The 23,111-nt window shown below is 30.3% G+C and overlaps 1 protein-coding gene and 1 long non-coding RNA gene across 7 annotated transcripts in view; one reads left to right on the plus strand and one right to left on the minus strand.

The window, feature by feature from the left end:
• LOC107457276 (uncharacterized) overlaps positions 1-23,111 on the plus strand; it is a 118,956-nt gene that overhangs the window by 61,112 nt on the left and 34,733 nt on the right. The gene's annotated exons all lie outside the window — the stretch shown is intronic.
• The window catches only part of LOC107454859 (cytotoxic granule associated RNA binding protein TIA1-like), a 1,051,915-nt gene that overhangs the window by 36,479 nt on the left and 992,325 nt on the right, over positions 1-23,111 (minus strand). For 5 of the 6 annotated variants that reach the window (XM_071188069.2, XM_016072550.4, XM_087156175.1 and 2 more), the window contains one exon: positions 11,993-12,137. In XM_071188069.2, coding sequence (XP_071044170.1) covers positions 11,993-12,137 — 145 coding nt within the window. The remainder of the gene's footprint in view (positions 1-11,992; positions 12,138-23,111) is intronic. The other variant, XM_016073996.4, reaches the window with a different exon arrangement.

Below are 23,111 nucleotides of genomic sequence, written 5' to 3' on the forward strand. Positions count from 1 at the left end.
CACACCTTGGACAAAATATTGTGGAATAACTCTATATTTAAATTTCAAAGCATAAAAATATGTGCAATCATCTGGGATTATTTTCTTTTGCTTAGATTTTGCTTTTCTAGGGACGATAATACGTACCCGAGTTAACACCGGATAATCAGGGAAAAATGAGCATATTTTTTTCATTTTATTAATAAATACAAGAAGATAAAACAGACAAAACATAATACTAAAGTTTTAAGTTAAAATTCGAATTTTTTTATGTGTAAGAATTTAAAATCAGTTTACTATCCCGAGTTATTTCGGGTAAATGAAAAAAGCTTAATAATTGCTTCTCTAGGTCTTAGAACAATTATTTGTCTTTGTATGATAGTTCTTAAGACAAAGGACAAGACAGAGTGATACTTTTCAAAAGTCAGTGAAGGAATACGCCATTTTTTTTCTCTTATTGCTATGTAAATTCAGCAAACATCGTATCTACAATCGCACAAAACACGCGTGCAATCCCACAGTCCAACATCAAAACTCCCAAGTAAAAATTGGCAAACTTCCAATCATCGCAGATTATGTTTCTTGCTTCCGACCGAGTAAAAACGTGATAAAACAAAATGTACTGACAAATTTTGTTAAGGCCGAGTTTTCTCGGGATGATAAATATTTGCAATACATACTTACCCGAGTTAACACGGGATAATCAGTGAAGCGGTTAATAAATTAAGAACAACTAAATCACATTCAACGTTCTCTCAAGTTTGAGGCTTTTTATTGCTAACGAGTGCCAAAGCAATTGACTACAAGAGTTTTTCATTCTTCAACTTTGAGATGCTATTATTTTTCAGCTTTCTACCATTTGTGTGGTAAAACCTATTTTATTTTCTATGCATTATCTCTTATCGACAAAATAAATTAAAAAATTAGCCGCAAACATTGTCTTTTTTTATTTTCAATCCTAACTTATTAGAAATTCTTTCCTGAAATCGAAAATCTGATTGTTAATTTCGATAAATGTTTATTTAGTTATTAAACATTTAAATTGTCCAAAAAGGCCTTCGCAAGTAATGCAATAGAAAACAATCCCGGATTGGTTATGACATGTCACATGTGCTGAATGGAAACGTGCCGCTCCATCCGCTAATGTTATTTCAATGCTCTTTTAGTTTTGATATCACTTATATTGTATGAACATTCTTTGTAAATTATAAGTAAAAACGGTTCATGGTTTTGAGAGTTTGTGCAAAATGAAAGAAATATTTTAAAACTTCAAACTGTTTATTTATTGCTAAAATATCTGAAGAAATGATTATGCAGCTCTTCAGAGTGAATCAACATTTATATTCAGCTGAAATCAGTGGAATTAAATTTTATAGAAAATATTATTTTACTTCACTTATTTTTAAGTTAAAGTAATGCTCCATTACAACCTAATTACTTAATCAAAATTCGTCGCAGATTTGATAGAAAAGTATACATTTAGATATCGGATGGATATTTTTATTATTCTGTATTGCATTAAAACAAATCAGTATTTTCATAAATCTAGTTCATTGAAAAATATGAATCCATCGTCGTTACAGTCTATGTGCTAATGCAGAATTCAAAAAATATAATTTAATTTTGCATCTTTATTTAATTATTTTTCTTTTTTACTTGAGTTTAAGAATTTTCTTTTTAAGTAAATATTTACTATTGCAGTTTATGTCTTCTCTTGTTTTATTATGTATTAAATATTTAAATACACATTAACGCTTATATTTAGTATTCTTTGAGTAAATAGGAATTTCGCTACAATTAGAAATTATATTTATTTTAAAATTTATTAATTTTAATTCCTGTTTCTGCCATAAAGTATTTTCAAAGTATGGTTATTGTTAATTTCTCTCATTATTTTTGCTAACTATTTGTCAGTGCTTGCAATGAAGAATTCTAAAATAGTAAAATTTATACATTCTACATTTTTAATTAAAAAAAAATAATTAAAATAGTTGGAAAAGTCTCGAGTTAAGCATTCGGTATCGTCGAAAACGAATCAACACTTTCAAGAATCTAGTCCATTTAAATATATCCATACCTGCCAACTTTTAATTCTTTCGAGGATGATTTTCCCCAGTGGTAGCAATATGGAATTTAATTTACTATTTCAGGCAGATACATTCGCTGTATTTTGAACGAGCTTGTGCGGACTACCAAACCAGTATTACTTATTTTTATATATGATTAATTTTTAAAAAAATAGTGGTGGAGCAAAAAGATTATAAATTAAGTTCATAAATGCAAGGAATATATAGAAACCATACATTTTACTACCACTTTAAATATAGAAATAAAATTTTGCGCCAAATGCGTAAAAGTTGGCAGGTATGTATATCTGTCCATATTCAACGTCATAATCTACTTATATTTAAAATTTCAATTCCTGTTATTTAATTTATCCACTTAATTTCCGCGAATATCATTAAGCTAGACGTTTTTGTTTCAATAAAGCTAAATAATAATAATAATAAATAAACTTATACAAAAATGAAAAGAAATTCTAATGCACTTTATTTATTAAATAACTAAAAAATATACATCCGTACTAGATGGAATCACTATATCCATACTGCAAACAATTTTAATTAATTTTTCGTCTTGCTCCTTTTAATTATACATTATTTAAATAAATGCCCAATAAAAAGAAATAAAAAAAAATGATAAAAAGCAATATGTAGTAACAGAAAGTGTGTTAACTTTTATTTTTTATTACACTTCGTCCTGCGTACAAAAAATTTAGGGATGGTCTTTATTTAGAGAAGGGAAACTGAGATAGAAGAAGAAAACAAGAGAAATACCTAAGGCTACATTCCCATCAATAGATGGTTTTAAACATCGGTATAGGTATTTTATGTAGAAATTTCAAAATTACCAAAAAATTAAAAAAAAAAAAAATCAGTTGAAGACAGAAAAAAATTCAAAATATCCAATTTCCTCTCTTATTTTGGTTCACTATATCCGCAAAAAATATTATATATGTATAGCAAGGCACGGGAGCGAACATTTCGTTTACTATATCCGGGAGTTCAGTATAAACCATGTTCACTATAGCGAAGTTTGACTGTAGTACTTTTTATGCCATGTATGCCTAGCATTAAACTTCTTTAATTTTATGGTATTCACTATTTAACTTTTTTTCTCTAATTACTTTAAGACTTACAAGAAGTTCTTTCAACGATTTTTAAATTTTTTAAATCAAAATGGGTTATTTGAGAAAATAGTAGATATTGAGTAATAAGTCACTATTCTATGAGCATCCAATTTTCTTTTATTAAGACTTCTTTTTAGAAATTCGAAGAATAACTCTTTTTAATAATAAAGTAATAACTTCAATTAAATAAAAATAAATATCTAGTTCGAAAAAAAGGGAAGTTTTAAAGAAACTTTCGAGAAAAGTTCTAAACATGCAGTGTGAAAAATAATCTTTTTTTTTGTGCAACCTTTAAAAACGGTTAGAATTTCTTCCCGCAGGCAGATGTACATCATAATTACAATTTTTCCGGAAGAATGATATGCAACTTTTTCCAAAAAATGGAAAAAAATATTTACTTTTACTTAGTTTTAAGTTTGTTTATATTATCTGATTTTACGAAATAATTTTCATACTTGTAAATTTATCATTTTATTTATACTAAGTATTCTACATGCAGAATAAAATATTTTTGTATATTTAAACTTTTCATTTCTTAATGCTTGGTAATATTTTTGTGACCATGAAATCTGCTTTAAAAATATTTCTTATGAATGCAGTTGATTTTTCACAAAGACAGATTATTGCCAGTTATGCAAGCAGTGTTAGTTCACGCCCACCTGATATTTTATCTTGAAAACCTAAATTAAATAATAACAAATTAAAATGTTTTTAAAATATAAGTAATATGCTTAAAAATGAATACTTGACTAAAGTATGTAATTTAATATTCTTATAAAGAAGCTTTTAGTTCCTCATAATTATTTTCTATAATAAGTACATTTTACGATATATAATTCAATAATGCTTGAATATTTTTATATTATGATTATTGTTTTATTATATGATGTATTTAGATGATTATTTTTATATTTATTTGATGTATTTTCTCACAAATCTATTTTTCATAAGGGTTCTAGCATATAATGATAAAAATAGAAACAATAATGAATGAAAAGCATAAGTCTATCTGTTTTTATTAATATTTGAAGATGATGTCTTTAAAGATTTATTTTATTAGAATTATATTCAAAATCCATAAATAAACTCTTCAAATTCGTCATCTAACTAAGCGAATATCTGAATTAATTTAGATAGAAATAAAATAAATAGCGAGCCCCATTTAAGTACTAAGTAGACACGGTAAGTAATGCAGGTAGGCGTAATATAAATAAGGCTACTTGGTTAGAGGTTACAAGCGAGAGAAGGCAGTCTAAAGGCCTAATTATAGGGTACTTAACAAAATGTTAGCAGTAATACAATTTAACACATGGTGCTTAAGAAAATGTTGGCCTAAAATTATAGCCTACATCTAATCTGCTTTAAGTGACTATTTACATATTTAGAGGTTCCATACTCAGTAATTATGTAATACACACTTGGTTAAAAACATATCAAATAAATGAGTTAAGGAGCTTATGAAATTCAGGATATATTCTTAAGATAAAAAGGTATTGGATATTAGACAGTAATTTATTTTTATCTTAAAATACAAGAGATGCTTATTTTACTTAATATATAGTATTGGTAGAAAATTAAATAACAGTTTTTTTGAGCTAAATCAGTTTTTGAAGTGATGTAAACATATAATGGTTTTAACACACAAAATGATAGATATCTTCTTAACAGCTTCCCCGATTATCCCGAGTTAACTCGGGTTTATATATATTGCAAATATTCATTATTCCGAGTAAACTCGAGCATAGCAGTATTCGTCAATACGTTTTGTTTTATCACGTTTTTATTCGGCAGGAAGCAAAACAAAAAATTATAATAATCTGCTGTGATTGGAAGCTTGCCAATTTTTGTTTGGGAGCTTTGCTATTCGTGGGACTACAGACGTGTTTTGTATAATTGTATATACAATGGTTGATGAATTTACGTAGAAAAAAAGGGTAAAAAAAATGGCGTTCGCGAGCGAAAATGAAAGTAAAGCAGATGATTTTTCAGATGTGAACATACACAAAGACCAATATATAAATTTTTTCATTTGCCCGAAATAATTTGGGATAGTAAACTGATATTATTTGGGATTAAATCTCTAGATTAGCAAATTTTTTTTTTACACTTTCGTATTCAAATTTAAGAATTTTTATCAAATTATGAATACCTAATTACAAGAATTCATATTTCGCGGAAGGGTATTCACCGGACAAGTTTCGAATAGACCGTTGTAACGATGTATCTAAATTCCCATTTGAAATATTCATCATTTTGTTGCATTTCAGATTATTTTTTATCTCAAAAGCAGCTATTTTTGGAACAAGACTTTAGTTTTTCGTTATTTTTATAACGTAAAAAAAACTATTTTTTATAAAAATAGAATTTACAGAAAAAAAAGGTCCTTTAGGACACTTTTTCAGCAAGTCCTTTTTTACAGCTAACTTCTAAAATAGTATTCATAAGTTTGTGATATTCGAGAGAAACATCTAAATGTTTGAATTAATTAGTATTCAGCGGAGATTCTGTGCAACGATTACAAACTTCCACAAGCTGTTGTGACGACGCAAAACTCAAGGGAAAAAAACACTTGAACAACATCAGAAAAATATTTATTATCCTTCTGAAGGTTTAAACAATGATAGAAATTGCGATATTTGCTATAGAAATAAACACCGAAGAGCCATTACATTATGACCACCATCCATCTATAACAATGGACTAGCCCAGGTTTTCATGGTTTCTCGCCCAGGAACAATGTTTTCATAGGGCACATTAGGACCCATAATCCTCATAGAACAATCCCTGACGTCTGTAAGCTACTTGAACATAGTTGCAGACCAGGTTCACCCATTCATGGCAACATTTTTTACTGCTGGGGATGGTGTTTACCAACAGGATAATGCACCATGTCATAAGGGTCGAATAGTCGAGGAACATTCCAGTGACTTTCAAGTCATGTCTTGGCCCCCAAATTCACCTGACCTTAATCCAATAGAGCATTTATGGTCCTACTTGGAAAACCAAACTCGTGCTGCCACGCTACCCCCTTGCAATGTGAGAGAATTGCAGGACCAGTTGGTGAGCGCTTGGTACCAGATACCTCAGACTACCTATCAGCACCTTGTGGAATCAATGCCATGGCGAGTGCTAGCAGTTTTGAGGGCTAAAGGTGGTCCTACATGTTATTAGCAGGGTGGTCATAATGTAATGGCTCTTCGATGCATAACTTAATTGAAACTAATCTCATAAATATGATAAAATATTTTTTTAAAATTAAATTTATGAAATTTGAACTTTTTTTAGTTACTTTTAACTATCAGGAAAGAATGATACATTTTATGTTTTATAATTTTTCGTAGTATTTTTATGGGGTATTTTTTAATTACCTTTACAATTTTGTAATGAAGCAAAATTCACTAAATTGAAATAATAAGATATTCATATGTCATCAAACTCTCTGAAAGGATAATTGAATCAAGTATCTTACCTCTGTTATAATTTTTCATCATGAAAACTCAGATCTAAATCATATTATAATTTGACCTTACAATCGCTTTGCAAAGGCATTGAAGCAGAAAACTATTATTACTCCAAGTTATTCAGTGAGAAAATTGTTCCAAATGATGCTCAGTAAATAGAATCTTGGAAAGTTATTCACCACGACACGTTCATTCACATGGTTTCAGCATAAAGCCACACATTGCCTTGAAGGGAATGTATGGTGAAAAAGGTTTGGTGCTTAGTCATCAATTGACCTGATACTGGTTTACACTTTGTCGAGGAATTTTTTACAGGCATTGTGGCAGCACGGTATTTTCAAGAATATTATTTTTTCCATACCTGTTGGGGATTGTAATGTTGAATATCTTCTTTTTAATATTTCTTTGTATTTTATTTTTTTGCTGTACTAAGAATAATATTATTCGCACCCTTTCTTTCAGCCATACCATTCAGACTATGCATTGCTCAATGATAGAGTTCTCTCCTATCTCTGAAAGTTTGTAACCGCTGTGCTGAATCACATAAATTAAGTCTTTGATACAGCGTCAAATATTTTAAGAAAAGAAAGCGGCAGTTATAATACAACTATAGTAAATATTTCGTGTTTTGAGAAGTCTATTTTTATGAATAGGTTGGTTGACTCTTTTGCATATTTCATAAGACCTTATCATCAAATAAAATAAAACATTATAATTTTAAACGAAAAGTAAATTTCAGTGTTTTAATTTTTTATGAATGATGTCTTACCTAGAACTGTATTGTGTTGTTATTCATAGTTCTAAAAAGTAAAAAACAAATCATAAAATCAAAATCACAAAAAAAAATCAGAAACTGAAATAAAGAAGTGACAACAAATTAAAATGAATAAGCGTATTAAAAAATGCTCAAATATATAGTAAACTGAAGTAAAAAATGAAAAAATCAAATTAATTAAACAACTAAAAAATTCATAAAAATAGTTTCCTTACTAAAAATTGGACATTTGCTCTGCTAAAATATTTTAGTTAGATCTGTAATTTTAATTCTTTTCGGCTCTGAATAGAAAAGTTTGAATTTGCAATTAAATACGAGATGCCTGTTTTCGAATATTTTATATTCCTTCATTACATTCAGACATTACATTGCATACAAAAGAAAAGGAATAATTTTTTGTGTGTTAATTGTGATTCAATATAATCAAAATTACGAAAATAAATTCTGTCATTGAATTTTTATAAAATTCAAATGTAAACATGTACTAGGATTGAATTAATATGTAAGAGGGATAACTTATAGAAGTGAATTCAAAATTTAAAAAAAATTATTTGTTTCAGTAAAGATCCTTAAAAGATATTCTTCCTTTAAATCATGTAAAGTTTGTGAGAATTCATTCTGAATTCAATGATTTTATAACGATTCAAGGATCAAATATGCTAAAATAAGCAAATTTTGATTTGATTCCAAATTCCTTTAAACTGAATTGAAATTTTATGTTATTTGGTTCATGAAGTTAGAATTTCTCTAATAAAATTAAGCCGAATAAAATTGCTAAATTTATATGTCTTCGCGACGAATTATGCCCATGATGAAATTGAATTTACGTCGTGATTAATTGTGCTTTCGACGAATTGTCAGCGAAATGAATTATTCCTACAACGAGTTATCGCTGCTACGAATTGTTCCCGCGACGAATTGTCCTCGTAACGAATTGTGTCCAAGTGTGCTTACGACGCAGTTTTGCTCCTACGAATTGTTGCTGTGCCGAATAGTGCCTACGATAGAATGCTACAGAGATGAATATTGCTCACGATGAATTGTGCACTAAGAAATGACGTGACAATGCTGAGACTTACATAAATATTTTTGACGTTCTATAACATGCCGTTAAATGTAAAGTATGCGCCTTTAATTGCAATCCTAAGGGCACTTTTTTGAAAAGACAGCGAGCGTGCTATGAAAAGTAACTAATGGCATTTTTTCATAACTACGGGACAGATTGAAGCAATTGAACTTAAGTAATAGAAAACAACTAACAGGTGCACAATGCGTTGCCATGACAATGCATCTTCTTATTCAGGCAGATTGATAAAATAATTTCTTGAACACCTAAAAGTGACCGCCATATATCACCTGATTAAGCTATGCGTTAAGCCCAAAAAAGAAAAAGAATAAACGTGGTTTTCATTCTCAGGATAAGAATAATGGAGCTACAAATGCACACTGCTTAAAATTATTACACCAGAAAGGAATGCTAATATGAATGCAGAATGATATTTGTTGGAAAATTAAATTATTATGGAAATAAACTAGGGATTAAGTTTACGGAAAGTAAGGGAGAATAGATCTCAAGAAATCAGTACACAAATTTGCTCACTCTAGTAGTAGTAACAGAATTTATCGCCCTAGACAAAAAGTCAAACAGAGTGTGGCCTTAGTCAATACAGCTTCAAGACTATGCCACAATTCTTCTTCTTTCAAATCCCCATTTCTAGCCTAGCTAGACAAGGTTCATGAGATTGTTCACCTTCAAAAAGTCTAAAACAAGTAAGGGTCTTTCAATAAGGCCTTGCTTTAAAAGACCGAGGCAGTCCAGTAGATGTTCAGGGGATGCCTGGGCCGAAGAGCACTTGGTACAGATGGCAAAGCACTTTACTCCTCCAGAGTACCTCAGTGATTTCAGGTGTCCACAGCGTAGACGTGTGATGGCGGTGTGAGACTGACGGTCTTCGTCAGCTGTCAAACAGCTACCCGGTCTGGTACCCTGGTACCAATTGTGACTGGGTGGAGTGAGCCATGCTGATTTGTTTTTGGCTTTAGCAATGGAGAAGAGCTCTGAGGAGGTAAGAGACACTGGAGGCGCAGTGGCCTCAGCTGCACCTGCCTTGGCAAGACTATCTGCCATTTCATTGCCTGATATATCTACGTGTGAAGGTATCCATTGTACATGAATTCGACAATATTTGGAGAGGTGAAAAAGTTTACAAAGGATGTTCGTGCTAGTATAGTCCCTCACTCTGTGCCAGCTAGCCAAGTGCTGAACAGCGCTTCTACTGTCGGATCCAAATCTCTTTCGGAATTGATAGTGACATTATTGAGGCAAGTCCATCATCGATGGCGATAAGCTCGCTCTTAAAAACGGAACAGTGGTCGGGATTCCTTTTCTGGATCCTAATTTCGCTCATCTGAGTTTTGATGAAGATCCCACTCCCGGTGTGATTGTCTTCGTCCTTGCTTTCCATCCACAATTCAATGAATGTAGTAATTGGTGAGTGAAGACTAGTCAGTCACTTAGTATCAACAACTACAAAGATCAAGGGTGGGTTGATCACGATGACTGTCTGCCATGTGAGGGTAGTAAGGACAATAAGCAGTCATATCAAGCTTAAAAAAATAACTTTAAGTAAAAAAGTAACTAACTACAGAAACTATTTCTGTCTGATGTAGTACTCAGGATAGCAGAAGACTTGGTTGCCTTGCTGGCGATCCATACTGTTTCAAACGGTATCGAACTCTTTGAGCAGAAAGTTATTGATATGAAAATAATTGTGCGTTCCCATTCAGAGCTTGTTGTGTGAATGTGCAACTCTTTGTTGCCAATCTGGAAAAATATCTGACTTCTTGACTGTTAGAATTTATGAAATTTAATGAAATTTAGCCTGACGTATGACATTCCTGATCCCAAAGTTATCTGCTCCAAAGTGAGAAGAAATAATGCAGTAGGACAAACCACATTCTTTTTTCTAAATCCGTGTTAGTAAGCATACAGGTTTTTTAAGCAAGGCAATGCAACAAATTTGTAAGCCGAAAATAGCGTTCAAATGCCAATTGAGTATGGGAAAATTTCTGTTGAATCATTGTTTTTATAAGTATTATAGATGACACCTGCTTTACACGAATGTGCTGAAGATCTAATCGTTTGTGCACCACACCGGGTTTCATTTGCCATGAAAGTTGCAGGTGATACTTGCTTAATACATGACAAATCATAAGTGGCTTATAGGCTTATAGGTGATACATGACATCTTTCTGATATAGCAGTTTTAATGGCCAGTAGTGTAATTTTTCATTGATTCCAAGAAATGATTGGTATTTTGTGTTAGTAAAATCCTACACAAGTGATCTTTTTGAATACTCCTAAAATTTCGTAAATATAACTTGAACTTAGGTGTGTATAAAAATTTTCAAATTCATTCTTTAATTTCTCTTTATTCTGTATTTTGGCATTGATGGTGGTAATATGATTTTGTAGCAATGGAAAGGCTGTTATATTAAATTACTTAGTTGTATTTTACACATTGTTTTGTGTACTTTTAAGGTATATTAAGGGAAAAAATGTTATTTCATTTTATATCAATATTAATCTTAAATTAGTGGCACTATAAAATTGGAAAAAAGGAAAAGGATTCATAGTGCTTGGAATAAGTATTTACACGTGTACTGAACTGTACCATAGACATTTTAGTATTTCTTATTTTCGGACTAAAATACTATTATTATCGAGAAAATTTTTTACTGTTAAAATTTATTGTTTAAAAACCTGTTTTGATGTTTTTTGAAAAAAAAGAAAAAAGCTCAATAAAGCTGTATAAAGCTCATTTTAAAGTTTTGAAAATTTGAAATAAAATAGACTAATAAAAATTCAGTATTTCATTACGGTCACTCAGAAGTATCAGAGCAGATAAAAAAATATAATGTTTAGAATATAATTGTTTGATTGCAAGTTTCTGGAAAGGAAAGTTAAAAGTCAATGCAGTGAGGAAATTAGCTTCTCTTGATAGGTGCTAAGCTGAAATTAAAAACACCTCTTAATTATGCAATATAACAATATAAACAAAGATTTAGTAATTCCCATCATTATTATATATTTTTAAAAGATATTTCAAAACTAAAACATTATTAAATAGTCATAAGGGATTACAACTAAATGTATAAGGGAAAAAATATCAAAATCTGAAAAATCATTATTGAGGTGAATTCCAGTTGAAGTAAATTTAAAAGAACCAATAACTGGTTTTACTGATTATAATTCCATCTTTACCAATATTGCCTTGTTAATGCTTCGCCTGATATTGATAATGTTTGTTTTTTACTCAATTAAGTATTTATTTCCATCCCCAACATCTAGGAATCCTTGATATTAATTTAAATAAATAACATAAATAAATGAATAAAAGCAGTGATTTTTGAGGATAACTACAAGCACTCACGATATTAAGAAAAAACTTCATTTAGTATACCTAAATTGCAACATTAATTTCATTTATATTTTTTTGTTTTTTTTGCTCGATGTTATCTAAAAGATTTTTCAAATACAAGTTCCCAAAATGTTTTTAGCATTGAATGATTTGATCACCCACCCACCTTGAGACTTAAGCCCACCTGTTGCTGCTGCTGATTATTGGGATCACCGGCTTCTTTACCCCACGAACATTTCACTGTTTGACCATTCACTTCCATGTTATGAGTAGCCACAATGGCATGTGTGGCTGCTTCTTTAGTTGCGAATCTGAAAAGAAACAAACATTACTATAACACAGAAATTAAGAAGTGCAACACGATATAAATAATGCAACATACACTACGCGTCAACAATGACTATACAGAATACTAAAATGGAAGCATGGAGGTAGCGGTTTCAAATTTCACCGCAACAACGGATGCATCGATTTATATTTATTTATTCATGCATATTGTTGCTCATACATATGCAGGCTTATTTGCCATTTATAACATCTTCTCCGTTCGGTTTATAACCTCTTGTTACGTTGAAGAACAGATAGTACAAGATAGAAAAGTGTATCAAGATATACGGCAGGATTTGAACCCACAACCCCACGCTGTAACGGATACATCGTTGAAATGTCCAATTTTTTTTTCCAATGGCAGGCACTGAATTTTAATCTTTTGCCTATACTATGCCAGAATTGTTGCTCATTTCGCGTTTCCCAGTGGGCACCTGTGAACCAAAGTCACGGAGGCGAGCAACATTGCCCACGCCACACTGCCACAAACCCGTTTATAGGATGGGCCACATTAACACATCATACACACAACAGAGGACAGCACAAAGAGAGAGAGAGAAACATCCATGCCCAGAGCGGGATTCGAGCCCGCAGCCTATGGCTTCGCAGTCAGGCACGCTAACCGCTCGGCCACCTGGCCGCCTATGTCCAATTCTAATTTTGAGCTGCCTGTAATTTGCTGCTAAGGAGCTGATTATAAATTTAAGGAACTGCTTTTTAAGGAACTGCATGTGTATGTGTAACAAAAAGTAAATACTTGGAGAAAAGTTGTTTACAATTCTTTTTAATTATTCGTTTTAAAGGTATCTCTCTGTCCGAAATTTCTCTCCTTTTCTCCAAATGCTATATAAAATGGAGGGAGTGGCTTTGAATCAAACCGTAACCGGGCATGTGTAACAATAAATAAATTTCGTACAGATAATGCAGCCTCGTGTGCTTTAATGCAAAGAATGGCTTGTCTCATTTTAAATTAAAAAACAGGTAGCACAAAAATGAGAAAGGTAGCATACATATGTTGAACCCACTATCTCTACGCTTCAGAGCGTTTGGTGGAAGGACAATATCCCTTGGCATTTGAGTCTCTAATAATGTGTGGTTGTTCCCCTTGCAATAAATTTTAGGGGACTTGCTTGCCGTACGATATCGCTGAAGAGTAGGTGTAAGGGGATCGATAATCTCGCTATAATATTCGATGTATATTCTTGCTGTATTTCTCAAATTTTTACTGTCTCTTTTGCAAATTAAAAATTGTTTTTAAGTACTTCTTTGTATTTACAATGAAACCCATTTATGAGTGTAAATAAATAAATCAATCCCACATCGCCATAAAAGATTCATAAAACAGACAGGCTTCATTTTTCTGAATTTAGTATCGTAGAAGCGCTAGAAAACATTAGTTAGACCCAATTTTCCTCTGTTATAATCAGGTAGGTAGGAACTTTATTTGCGTCGCACTGAAGCTGAACAATAGGCTATTGGCGACGGTCGGAGATACATCCCTGAGGATGATCCAAAGACACGTCATCGCAATTTTGATCCTCTGTGGAAGGGATGGCTCCTCTGCTTCGGTAGCCAGACGATCTTTACGCGAAGTTGAGCACTTTACGGTAGAACAGTTTAAAAGAGGATCGATACCACCCACCCCCGGTCCTTACGTAGGCTCACCCACCAGCTTACTGACCGCAGTCAGTGAGGCTTGACTTCAGTATTCTACTGGGAACCGTGTCTTTACGATTAGTTCACTGCGGGACTTGATATAATTGTGAAATACATTTGGAAAATAAGTAATTAACCATGATTTAACTGTTATGAACCATTTAGATATACCACAAAAGTGTAAACTGATTATTGTTATTCGATTTGGTAAAAGGCTTATCGTGAAACCTTAGAATATGATATAAATATATTTATATATTTCACAATTTATTCATGAATTTTTTTTTAAAAATAAAAATAACAAAGTTTGTTTAAAAAACGAAATATCGTTTTATGAATCATTTCAAGAAAGCAAAATAAAATGATTAATGGGTTTTTCTAATCACGAAACACAATTCTTGAATTATTTATAGTTTAAATTGTTTATTCGATTTTTCTCATTCAGCACGATTTACTTGCAATAAAACTCTCACGCAAGTATCTTATCAACATGCACCCACTTAGTTTCAAATTGCCGTTAAAGGTTTACGTAAAGTTAAAACAGCTTTTATTTTATTTTTTACAAAAGCAATTTTAAAACTTAGGATTTCAAAAAAGGTGTATCAGTTTATACAATAATTAAGCTTGAGCTATTCAATAAATGTAAATTTAACTATTAAAGTAATTTTGAATCAATTGCTTATTTCAATAATCTAAAACCTTTCATGTATAAAAAGAAGCTTTTTAAATATATATTAATTTATTTTTCCTGTTTTATGTTTCTGCATTGATTATTAAAAGGATTTAATTAAATCATTGTATATTAGAAACGTGACATAAATTGATAAAATTTGAAGACCCAACGGAACAGATAAGCAACTATTGAATACATGAAATCATTCAAGTCATATTTTTTTAACTCTTTGATCATTTTTGTTTTTATTTATGATTCAATCTTCTCTGCTAAGATATGTTTAAAAAGAAAATATAAAAAACCCTGCTATAGTGAACACTGCTTATATTGAACTCCCAGATATAGTGAACGAAATGTTCGCTCCCGTGCCTTGCTATACGCGTATAATCTTATTTTGTGTAGATATAGTGAACTAAAAAAAGTGAGGAAGTTGGATATGATGAACTTTTTTTCTGTTTTCTTTTTTAATAATTTTAAAATATCTATTTCAAAATAAATACTTATATACTGATTTTTAAAACCATCTATAGAATGGAATGTAGCGATAAGCATTTTACTTGCTTACTTTTATCTCACTTTTCCATCCCTAAACAAAAACCTACCCAGGCAAATGTATGGACAAATTTTTCCCTGCATCGGCTGAAGGTTACTAATTTTTGTGTGCACAAGACGAAAAGTAATCAAAAATAAAACCAAGTTAACACATTTTTTGTTACTACGTATTATTTTTCGGTCATTTTTGTATTTCATTTTATTGGTCACTTATTTAAATAATGTATAATGAAAAAGAGTTCGGAAGCATTAGTTAAAATTATTTGCGGAACGGATATATAGAACTCCCGGTAATAGTGAAATGAAATTTCGGGCCCTTGAACGTTCACTAAATAGGGGTTTTACTGTATTAGCCTATTACGTATCATAAAAATAATCATTGCCCGGTCTTATCCACAACATTTTTTGAAAGTTCAATATTCCAATGGTTGTGAATTAAGTTCAGCCATCAAATGTCCTCTAGCCAATTCATTTGAAAATTTTATGTGTTAGGCAATTTGTATCTAAGCGTCCTGGAAATATCATTAATAATAAAACTAATATTTAATAAATTTCCTATCACTCTGAAAAAAATTCTCAGAGCTTGACCATATCAGATCTGAAAAGGGAAAACCAGTAGGTGGCCGGTTGTGTTTATTGTGTAAAGAGTTTCTTGTGTGGGTTTTGTATCAATTGATATTTAAATATATAGATTACGAAAATTCAGAAATTAATAGAATTAAATAAAATGCCGCTGTTCATTGAGCATATCGTGAGTAAGAATGTAGCAGTGCTGTAGTTCTAGCCATTGTGGTATTGATACAGCATATGAATATTTGTTTAGGACATAAAAATATTTTATGACGTTTTATTTTGTCAAATTAATATACATATGTTAAATATTTGGCAATCAATATCATAACGCTATTTTAATTGTGCATTTTTGTTAAATTAATAATTTTTATTTAAGCATAATCATTGTGATTTAATTACTATCTATTTAATGTAGTTAAGATTGTGTAAACTGAGCTATTTTCGTTTTATATATTAATTCCACAATATTGGGTTTAAATATTTTACGAAATTTATTTTTAAAATAATTATATATTTGAGTATTAATTCTATTTTTGAACTGTTAATACCTATTTGGAATAATTCTTAGTATATTTTTAATTCAGAAAATGTAAAATTTTTTTTATTATTTCACAAATTTTTCCTTGTTTGTTAACCTAATTGTTTCCTTTGATGTTGCGTTTGTATGGTTACCATTTTAAACAAAGTATCTTTTTCTCATGGGAATTACTGTGTGCTCTTTTATATATGAGTATCCTCTCATCACCTGTTTAAAAATACTATAATTTGGCAGTCAGCAGCTCCCCCAGAAATGTTAACACCTCCAATCCGGCACTGATCTTCAGGTGACTTAAATCCTTTTTCGGTAAAAACTGAAAGTTCTAGAACATTCCTGTTTATATTACATCACCTCTTTATCGGACTGAATTTTAGCTCAAGTTTTTACCCCTTTTGATGTCAAATTTGGCTTATTTTTATATTAATCATTAAGCTCTTATTTGGCGCACGCAGCATGTCCTCATCTGGATCTTGCGCCACTAAACCCTACATTCAATTCTTATTTGGCGCACATTTGCTTCCCAGCCAGCCATTTTCGCCAATGAATATCAGCATAAAATGGCAAGCATGCGTGAAGTCATTCTAATTAATTCAATACAATCTGCGGAGAGCCGCGAAGGCTCGGGGGATAGAGTGTTCACACCGAGTTCGAATCCCAGTCGATGCGAATTCCACATCCGGTTTGCACCGACCACAGTGCTGACGTGAAATATCTTCAGTGGTAGATGAATCATGGGTTGGAGTCCCTTTGCCGTCAGGTTAACCGTGGGAGGATCTCGTGGTCTTCCTCTCCATACAACACAAATTCGGATTAGTTCCGTCAAAAAGTCCTACACGAAGGCAAAATTTCTCCCAATACTTGATCCAGGAGTTCCCTTCTCTTCTGAGTAGGGTTCAAAATTGCTAGGTTACGGAGTAGAACCTTAGTAGTTGCAAACCCAAGAATTGGATCGACTGCTCACAACAACAGTTATATATAATAAAATTATAAAATACAATCTACGAGGGTCGGAATAGCCTGGTTAGTAGGGCACTGGGCCCATGTCCAAGAGCTCGTGGGTTCGATCCTCGCCGACAGAAGTCTCCCCATGTAGGAAATGGTGACTGATGCACGTTAAATCTGTCCAGTTGCAGAGTCCTCCATGTTCCCATAACAAATCAATACCTCTGGGGGTACTGATGCAGGAGTTTCCTTGCCTTTTGGATTAGTTCAAAATTACAAGGCTGCGGAGTTGAACATTAGTAGTCGTAAACCCAAAAATTGGTTCAGCTGTTCAACGATGGATATAAAATTACAATCTACGACTGTATATTTAGGGAATTTGTTTCCTATTTTAGATAATCTTATCAAATATTTAAATTAATATTTAGTTAGTTATTTTTAATTTAAATTTAATCTTAATTCTAATTTAGCGTTAATTTAAATATAATTTAGTTCCATGAACTTTTAATTATTAAGTAAATTTTAATGCAGCTCAGATAGGAGGTACTGTATGCATACAAAGCACTCCGTATGTTTGTGTTCAAGTTCACGATGTCATTTTGAATAGAAATCATTCAATTTGTGTTTTCACATTTTTCTTTTCCTCTCTGGGAATGTTTTGGCAACTTATCATTTTCTTTTCAATTTGCTTTGAATATTTATGATGATTTGTGCTTTGAGCGATGAAGTTAAAAAAATAAAATGTTTCATTTAATGTAAAATAATCTTCGTTTTATTTTTTGTTTCATTTAGTGGCTGTTTCGTTTATTGGGTGAATAATGAATTATTTTTTAACTTCAGTATTTGTGTTTTATGGTTTTTCAAATCTAATGTTTTTTTGCCGGACCTTGCGGCGCACGCTTAGTTTCTCCCCTAACCTTTTAACTTTAATTGTTCTAAATGTTTTATATTATATTCTTTCGACCATTTAATCTTTAACTTTTTTAAATTAATTTTTAATCCCTCACCATAGCAGTCTTTTGTTGTCTGAGATTCTGGCGCACTTTCGCCAACATCCAACAACAGAAATTCTCCTGTTTTGTTCTTATTTTTAGCTGCGTGGCTCATCCTTATTAGAAATACCTTAAGTCTATTTTGTAGTGCAATTGAATAAGCAGTGTAAGTGCTACACGATATATTTATAGAAAAGTCACTTGACAACTATTCTGCTTCCATTGCTAATGCTATGGATGCTAAATTAGAATTTCCGAAAACTGATAGAACAAAATTTATTTTTTGAAATATGCAGCTTATATGCAGCTTATATATATATATATATATATATATATATATATATATATATATATATATATATATATATATATATATATATATATATATATATATATATATATATATATATATATATATATATATATATATATATATATATATATATATATATATATATATATATATATATATATATATATATATATATATATATATATATATATATATATATATATATATATATATATATATATATATATATATATATATATATATATATATATATATATATATATATATATATATATATATATATATATATATATATATATATATATATATATATATATATATATATATATATATATATATATATATATATATATATATATATATATATATATATATATATATATATATATATATATATATATATATATATATATATATATATATATATATATATATATATATATATATATATATATATATATATATATATAAGCTATATATATATATATATATATATATATATATATATATATATATATATATATATATATATATATATATATATATATATATATATATATATATATATATATATATATATATATATATATATATATATATATATATATATATATATATATGTGTGTAGAATGCTTCGCTTTAAAATATTTTTTGTTATTGATTATCAAAATGTTTTTCATTATATCTTCCCGTCTCTCAATTATATTTCATCCTAAGTATAATTTCTTGACATCTTCTCACCACGATGTCTGCAGACGTGAATACTATTTTGAACGTCTTGAATGTGGTCGTTTAACTGTTGATTCATTTAACTGTCACCGAGTTAAAATCAGATTTGTGCCCATAAGCAGAATATTTTCAAATGTTCTGCAACAGGACTCATTAATTTATACAAATGTTCTGCAAGCATTTCACTGCGAAAAAAAAGTCAACTTTAAGTTAAAATACTATATTTTCACTTATTAAAATACAGGATCATACACAAATACACTACATTATTTTTTAAACCAAGGCAAATATTCTAGATTTGTTACTTTTTCAATCACTTTTGAAGTACAAATTTTGTTAATGACGACGATGATGAATTATTAATAAAATACCTATGATATGAAGGTCCGAACATTAAAATAAGGGCTGCCTTAAAAATCTTTCGAAGGGACAAGTGCCCGAATGGTGCACCATTTGCAAACACAAACATTCGCTGGCTGTTGTTCCAACAACTTCTTCATCTCCATCAAAAGCATTTGGTCTTTCAGAAACAATTCTGTCAATCGTGGATCCCCACGATTCACAAATTGCTTCTGAAATGGGAATGGAAAATAAAAAAGTCATAAACTTTATGAAATTGGAAATCTCGGAATTTAAATCTTTTACGGCTTGATTTAGAAGCTTTCTTGATAAAATAGGTGATCGATTTCTCCTGCTGTCTGCTAAACACTGATACATCCATTTTATAAAAATGTTATAGCCAAAAGCTTATTCTTTAATTTCCTCCTCAGAATGGCAAAGATATGGGAGAGGGAGAATACTGATAAATGTTCCTCTTTTAAAGCAACATCACTCCAGGGAAACAGCAAGTGGTCAAAGCTAAAGAGAATTCTATTCAAGATACAAATTGTTCTGTAGGATTTCGCTTGTTCTGCGACGTACGTCACAGTTTTAGGCACTTTCTGCTTCTGGGTGCAGGATCATACACAGATACGCTACATTATTTTTTAAACCAAAGCAAACATTCTTGATTTGTTACTTTTTCAAATATCATTTAAAAAAAACTTGACTATCTGTATCTTCAATAAGTGACAGCCTTTTTGCAGGAAAACGCTGTCACTTATTCAAGATACAAATTGTTCTGCAGGACTTCGTTTGTTCTGCGACGTGCCTCACAGTTTTAGGCACTTTCTGCTTCTGGGCTTTTGCAGAGGTTAGATGTTTGTTTAAAGTCCATTCGACTTCTATTAATTCGTCTGTAGAAAGCTCGGCTTTCATTTATTGTCTTCAGGGACTCAACAAAAAAGGGCAATGTGCAAAAGTTTAAAAAAGGGCATTATTGTTCTAAAAAGGCAATAATTTCTTCCTATGGGCTTTACACGTTCTATTAAAAAACATTGTCATTTTTTCCCCCTTTACTAAAAGTACCAAAGCAATCATATTAATTACTAATTTTTATTATTAAATTAACATATATATATATATCGAGCAGGGTTGGCAGGTTTTTGACATGTGACAGTTTTTGACGGTTTAAACTGTCACGTCAAAAACCTCACTGTCAAAAATGTTGGAAATGTCAAAAACCTATACTCATATGTGAAATTTAATTAATACATAAAATTTATATATTTTTTATAAATGATAGTGTTTCTAAATATGTTTTAGAAAAAATAATTTTAAAATTTTGAAGAAACACTTATATTTTGAATAGTAACTAAAATCTTGTACTTTTGAAAGCTCACATCTTTTGTAATATTATGTATTCATTTTCATGTGTTATTGAAAATCTGCAGTGATATTATTAAGAAATTTATTTATAACCAAATTTAGTGTATAGTATTGATTATACTAAAAATTAGACATTTTTAAAGATAAACACTAGCAGTTTTGTACATTAGACATCTTTTAGAGAAAAATCTTTTTAATATTCTTTTAAATCTTCTTAATAATCTTTTTAACATAAGACAATACAAATTTAAGTGATTTCTGTTAAATACACAGAGTAGTTAGTGTCGATTTACAGTATATTCAACCTATTCATTTACTATGCTGAAAATTTAGCTCCCAGAAGCAGAATATTTTCAAATGTTCTGCAACAGGACTTATTAATATATACAAATGTTCTGCAAGGATTTCACAGCGAAAAAAAGTTAGCTTTACATTAAAATACCGTATTTTTCGGCGAAAGCACCTCGATAAAAATGAATTTTTTTAAAAAAAAGTTATAGTAAGCGCCGCAATGGCGCTGAACCGCGTATATCAGCATCCTTTCAGAAGAGACCTTTAAATTACCATTTAGAATATCTGTATAATAAAAAATTAATTTTTTTTATGCAATTCACAAAATAAAGTTTTAATTTCTAAATTATAATAAAAAATTTCTTTTCAGCAAAAAAAAAAGCAACAAAAAAAGTTTTCTCTTTCAGCAAAAAAAAGAAAGAAAAGAAAACAACAAAACTATATAAAATAAAGTTGTTCTTACTAGTTGGCACCGCGCCAAAAAACAGAAGAACAGCAAAAAAATATTTATATGTTCAGTAGCTGAATTAAGGCTGAACTGATTACAGGAATCCGTAAAACAATGCAATAAGAAAAATAAAATAAAAATTTATTAAAAAAAAGATTTTAAAATAAAAAGATTTTAAAATTTATTACCGTTAACAATTTGAGGAAAAACTAATACATAATAACGAAACAGCTAATAATAACGAAATAACTAATAATAACAAGAATAAGAAATAACTAAACAGGCCCCAAAAAAATTCTGAAGAAATTAGCGAACGGGAAATAAGTTTCACTTTCACAATCTTTGAGGGTGGAATTTTAGTGGGTAGAATGCCCTCTCCTTCAATGGAAATATCCCAATGTGACTCAATATTTAAAAGGGGTTGGGGAAAAGAACAGGGTATGGGACCCCTAATCCAGCATTCCAAAATTTGGCACTTAATCTGATCTAATCTTTTTTTTTAAGAAATTTATATTGATAAAACAAAAAAAATCAGCTATATTCTTTTTATTTGGAATTTTATTCTGTTGAAGTAACTTACTTTATTTTATCTTTTAAAAATAAAAAAGCTTGAAAAAAAAATTATAAATCTGTGTCAAAAGAAACATCTGTTTCTTAAGCAGTTTAAAATAAAGTGAGAAGTAAAAACACTTGCATTTCCAATGAACAAAATAAAGAAATGGAAGTTGGAAAAAACTGATCAATCAATCTTGACAGCTGTGCTTGTGCTTTACCCCCAAATTTCCCTCTTCTGTTTGACCATAAATTGGCCACACCCAGTTGACATTGAAACTACCACGTGGACAACAAAATGAATTCTGTCCCTTTTGCGGTTTTTTATTCGATTCATAAATTTTTTTTTATTTTGCCGCTTTTTATTTTTTCTTGTTAATTGTTGCTTGCTTGTTTTTTTTATCGTTATTAGTTTTCAGCTTGTTTTTTGTTGTTATTCATTGTTAGTTTCTTAGCATTAATTGTTAAAAAAAAATTTTTCTTTTTTGTAGTTCCCTGTTAGCTTTTATTTTTCTTCTTGCGAGGTAAGCGTCTTTTGTTAAAACAAAATGTTATCTAAAAGAAAAAACGAGAACTATGATCTCGCTCCAAAGAAGAAACGATTATTTCTTCTTGATTATATTATATAGATTATTATTTTGATTAGTAAAATTTCTCTTAAGATGGGCCAGTTTTAAATTCACCCCATCATAATCTACGATCGAAACTTGACTAAATTTATTGGTTTTTCTGAAATTAACAGTGGAATTGAATTATAGTAAAATTTGGGGGCCATATTGGAATTTCCGAAAGAGATCCGAAGTTCGGCATTTCGTCAGTCCCGTGAGTGTCGGATTTAGGGTCCTATACTTCCTTTTCTGTTCGCTCAAATGACAATTGCCAAGGCGCTAATTAGATTTCTAGCTTGCGATTTTTCCTTAAGCTGGGGGTGGATACAAGATGCATACCTTTTAAATTTTCTCCTTATGCGATGTTTTTTTAAAATTATTATT

The sequence above is a fragment of the Parasteatoda tepidariorum genome, chromosome 12 (genome assembly GCF_982258835.1).
Source record: "Parasteatoda tepidariorum strain Cologne lab strain chromosome 12, Ptep-v5.0, whole genome shotgun sequence".
NCBI classification, from domain to species: Eukaryota; Metazoa; Arthropoda; class Arachnida; order Araneae; family Theridiidae; genus Parasteatoda; species Parasteatoda tepidariorum.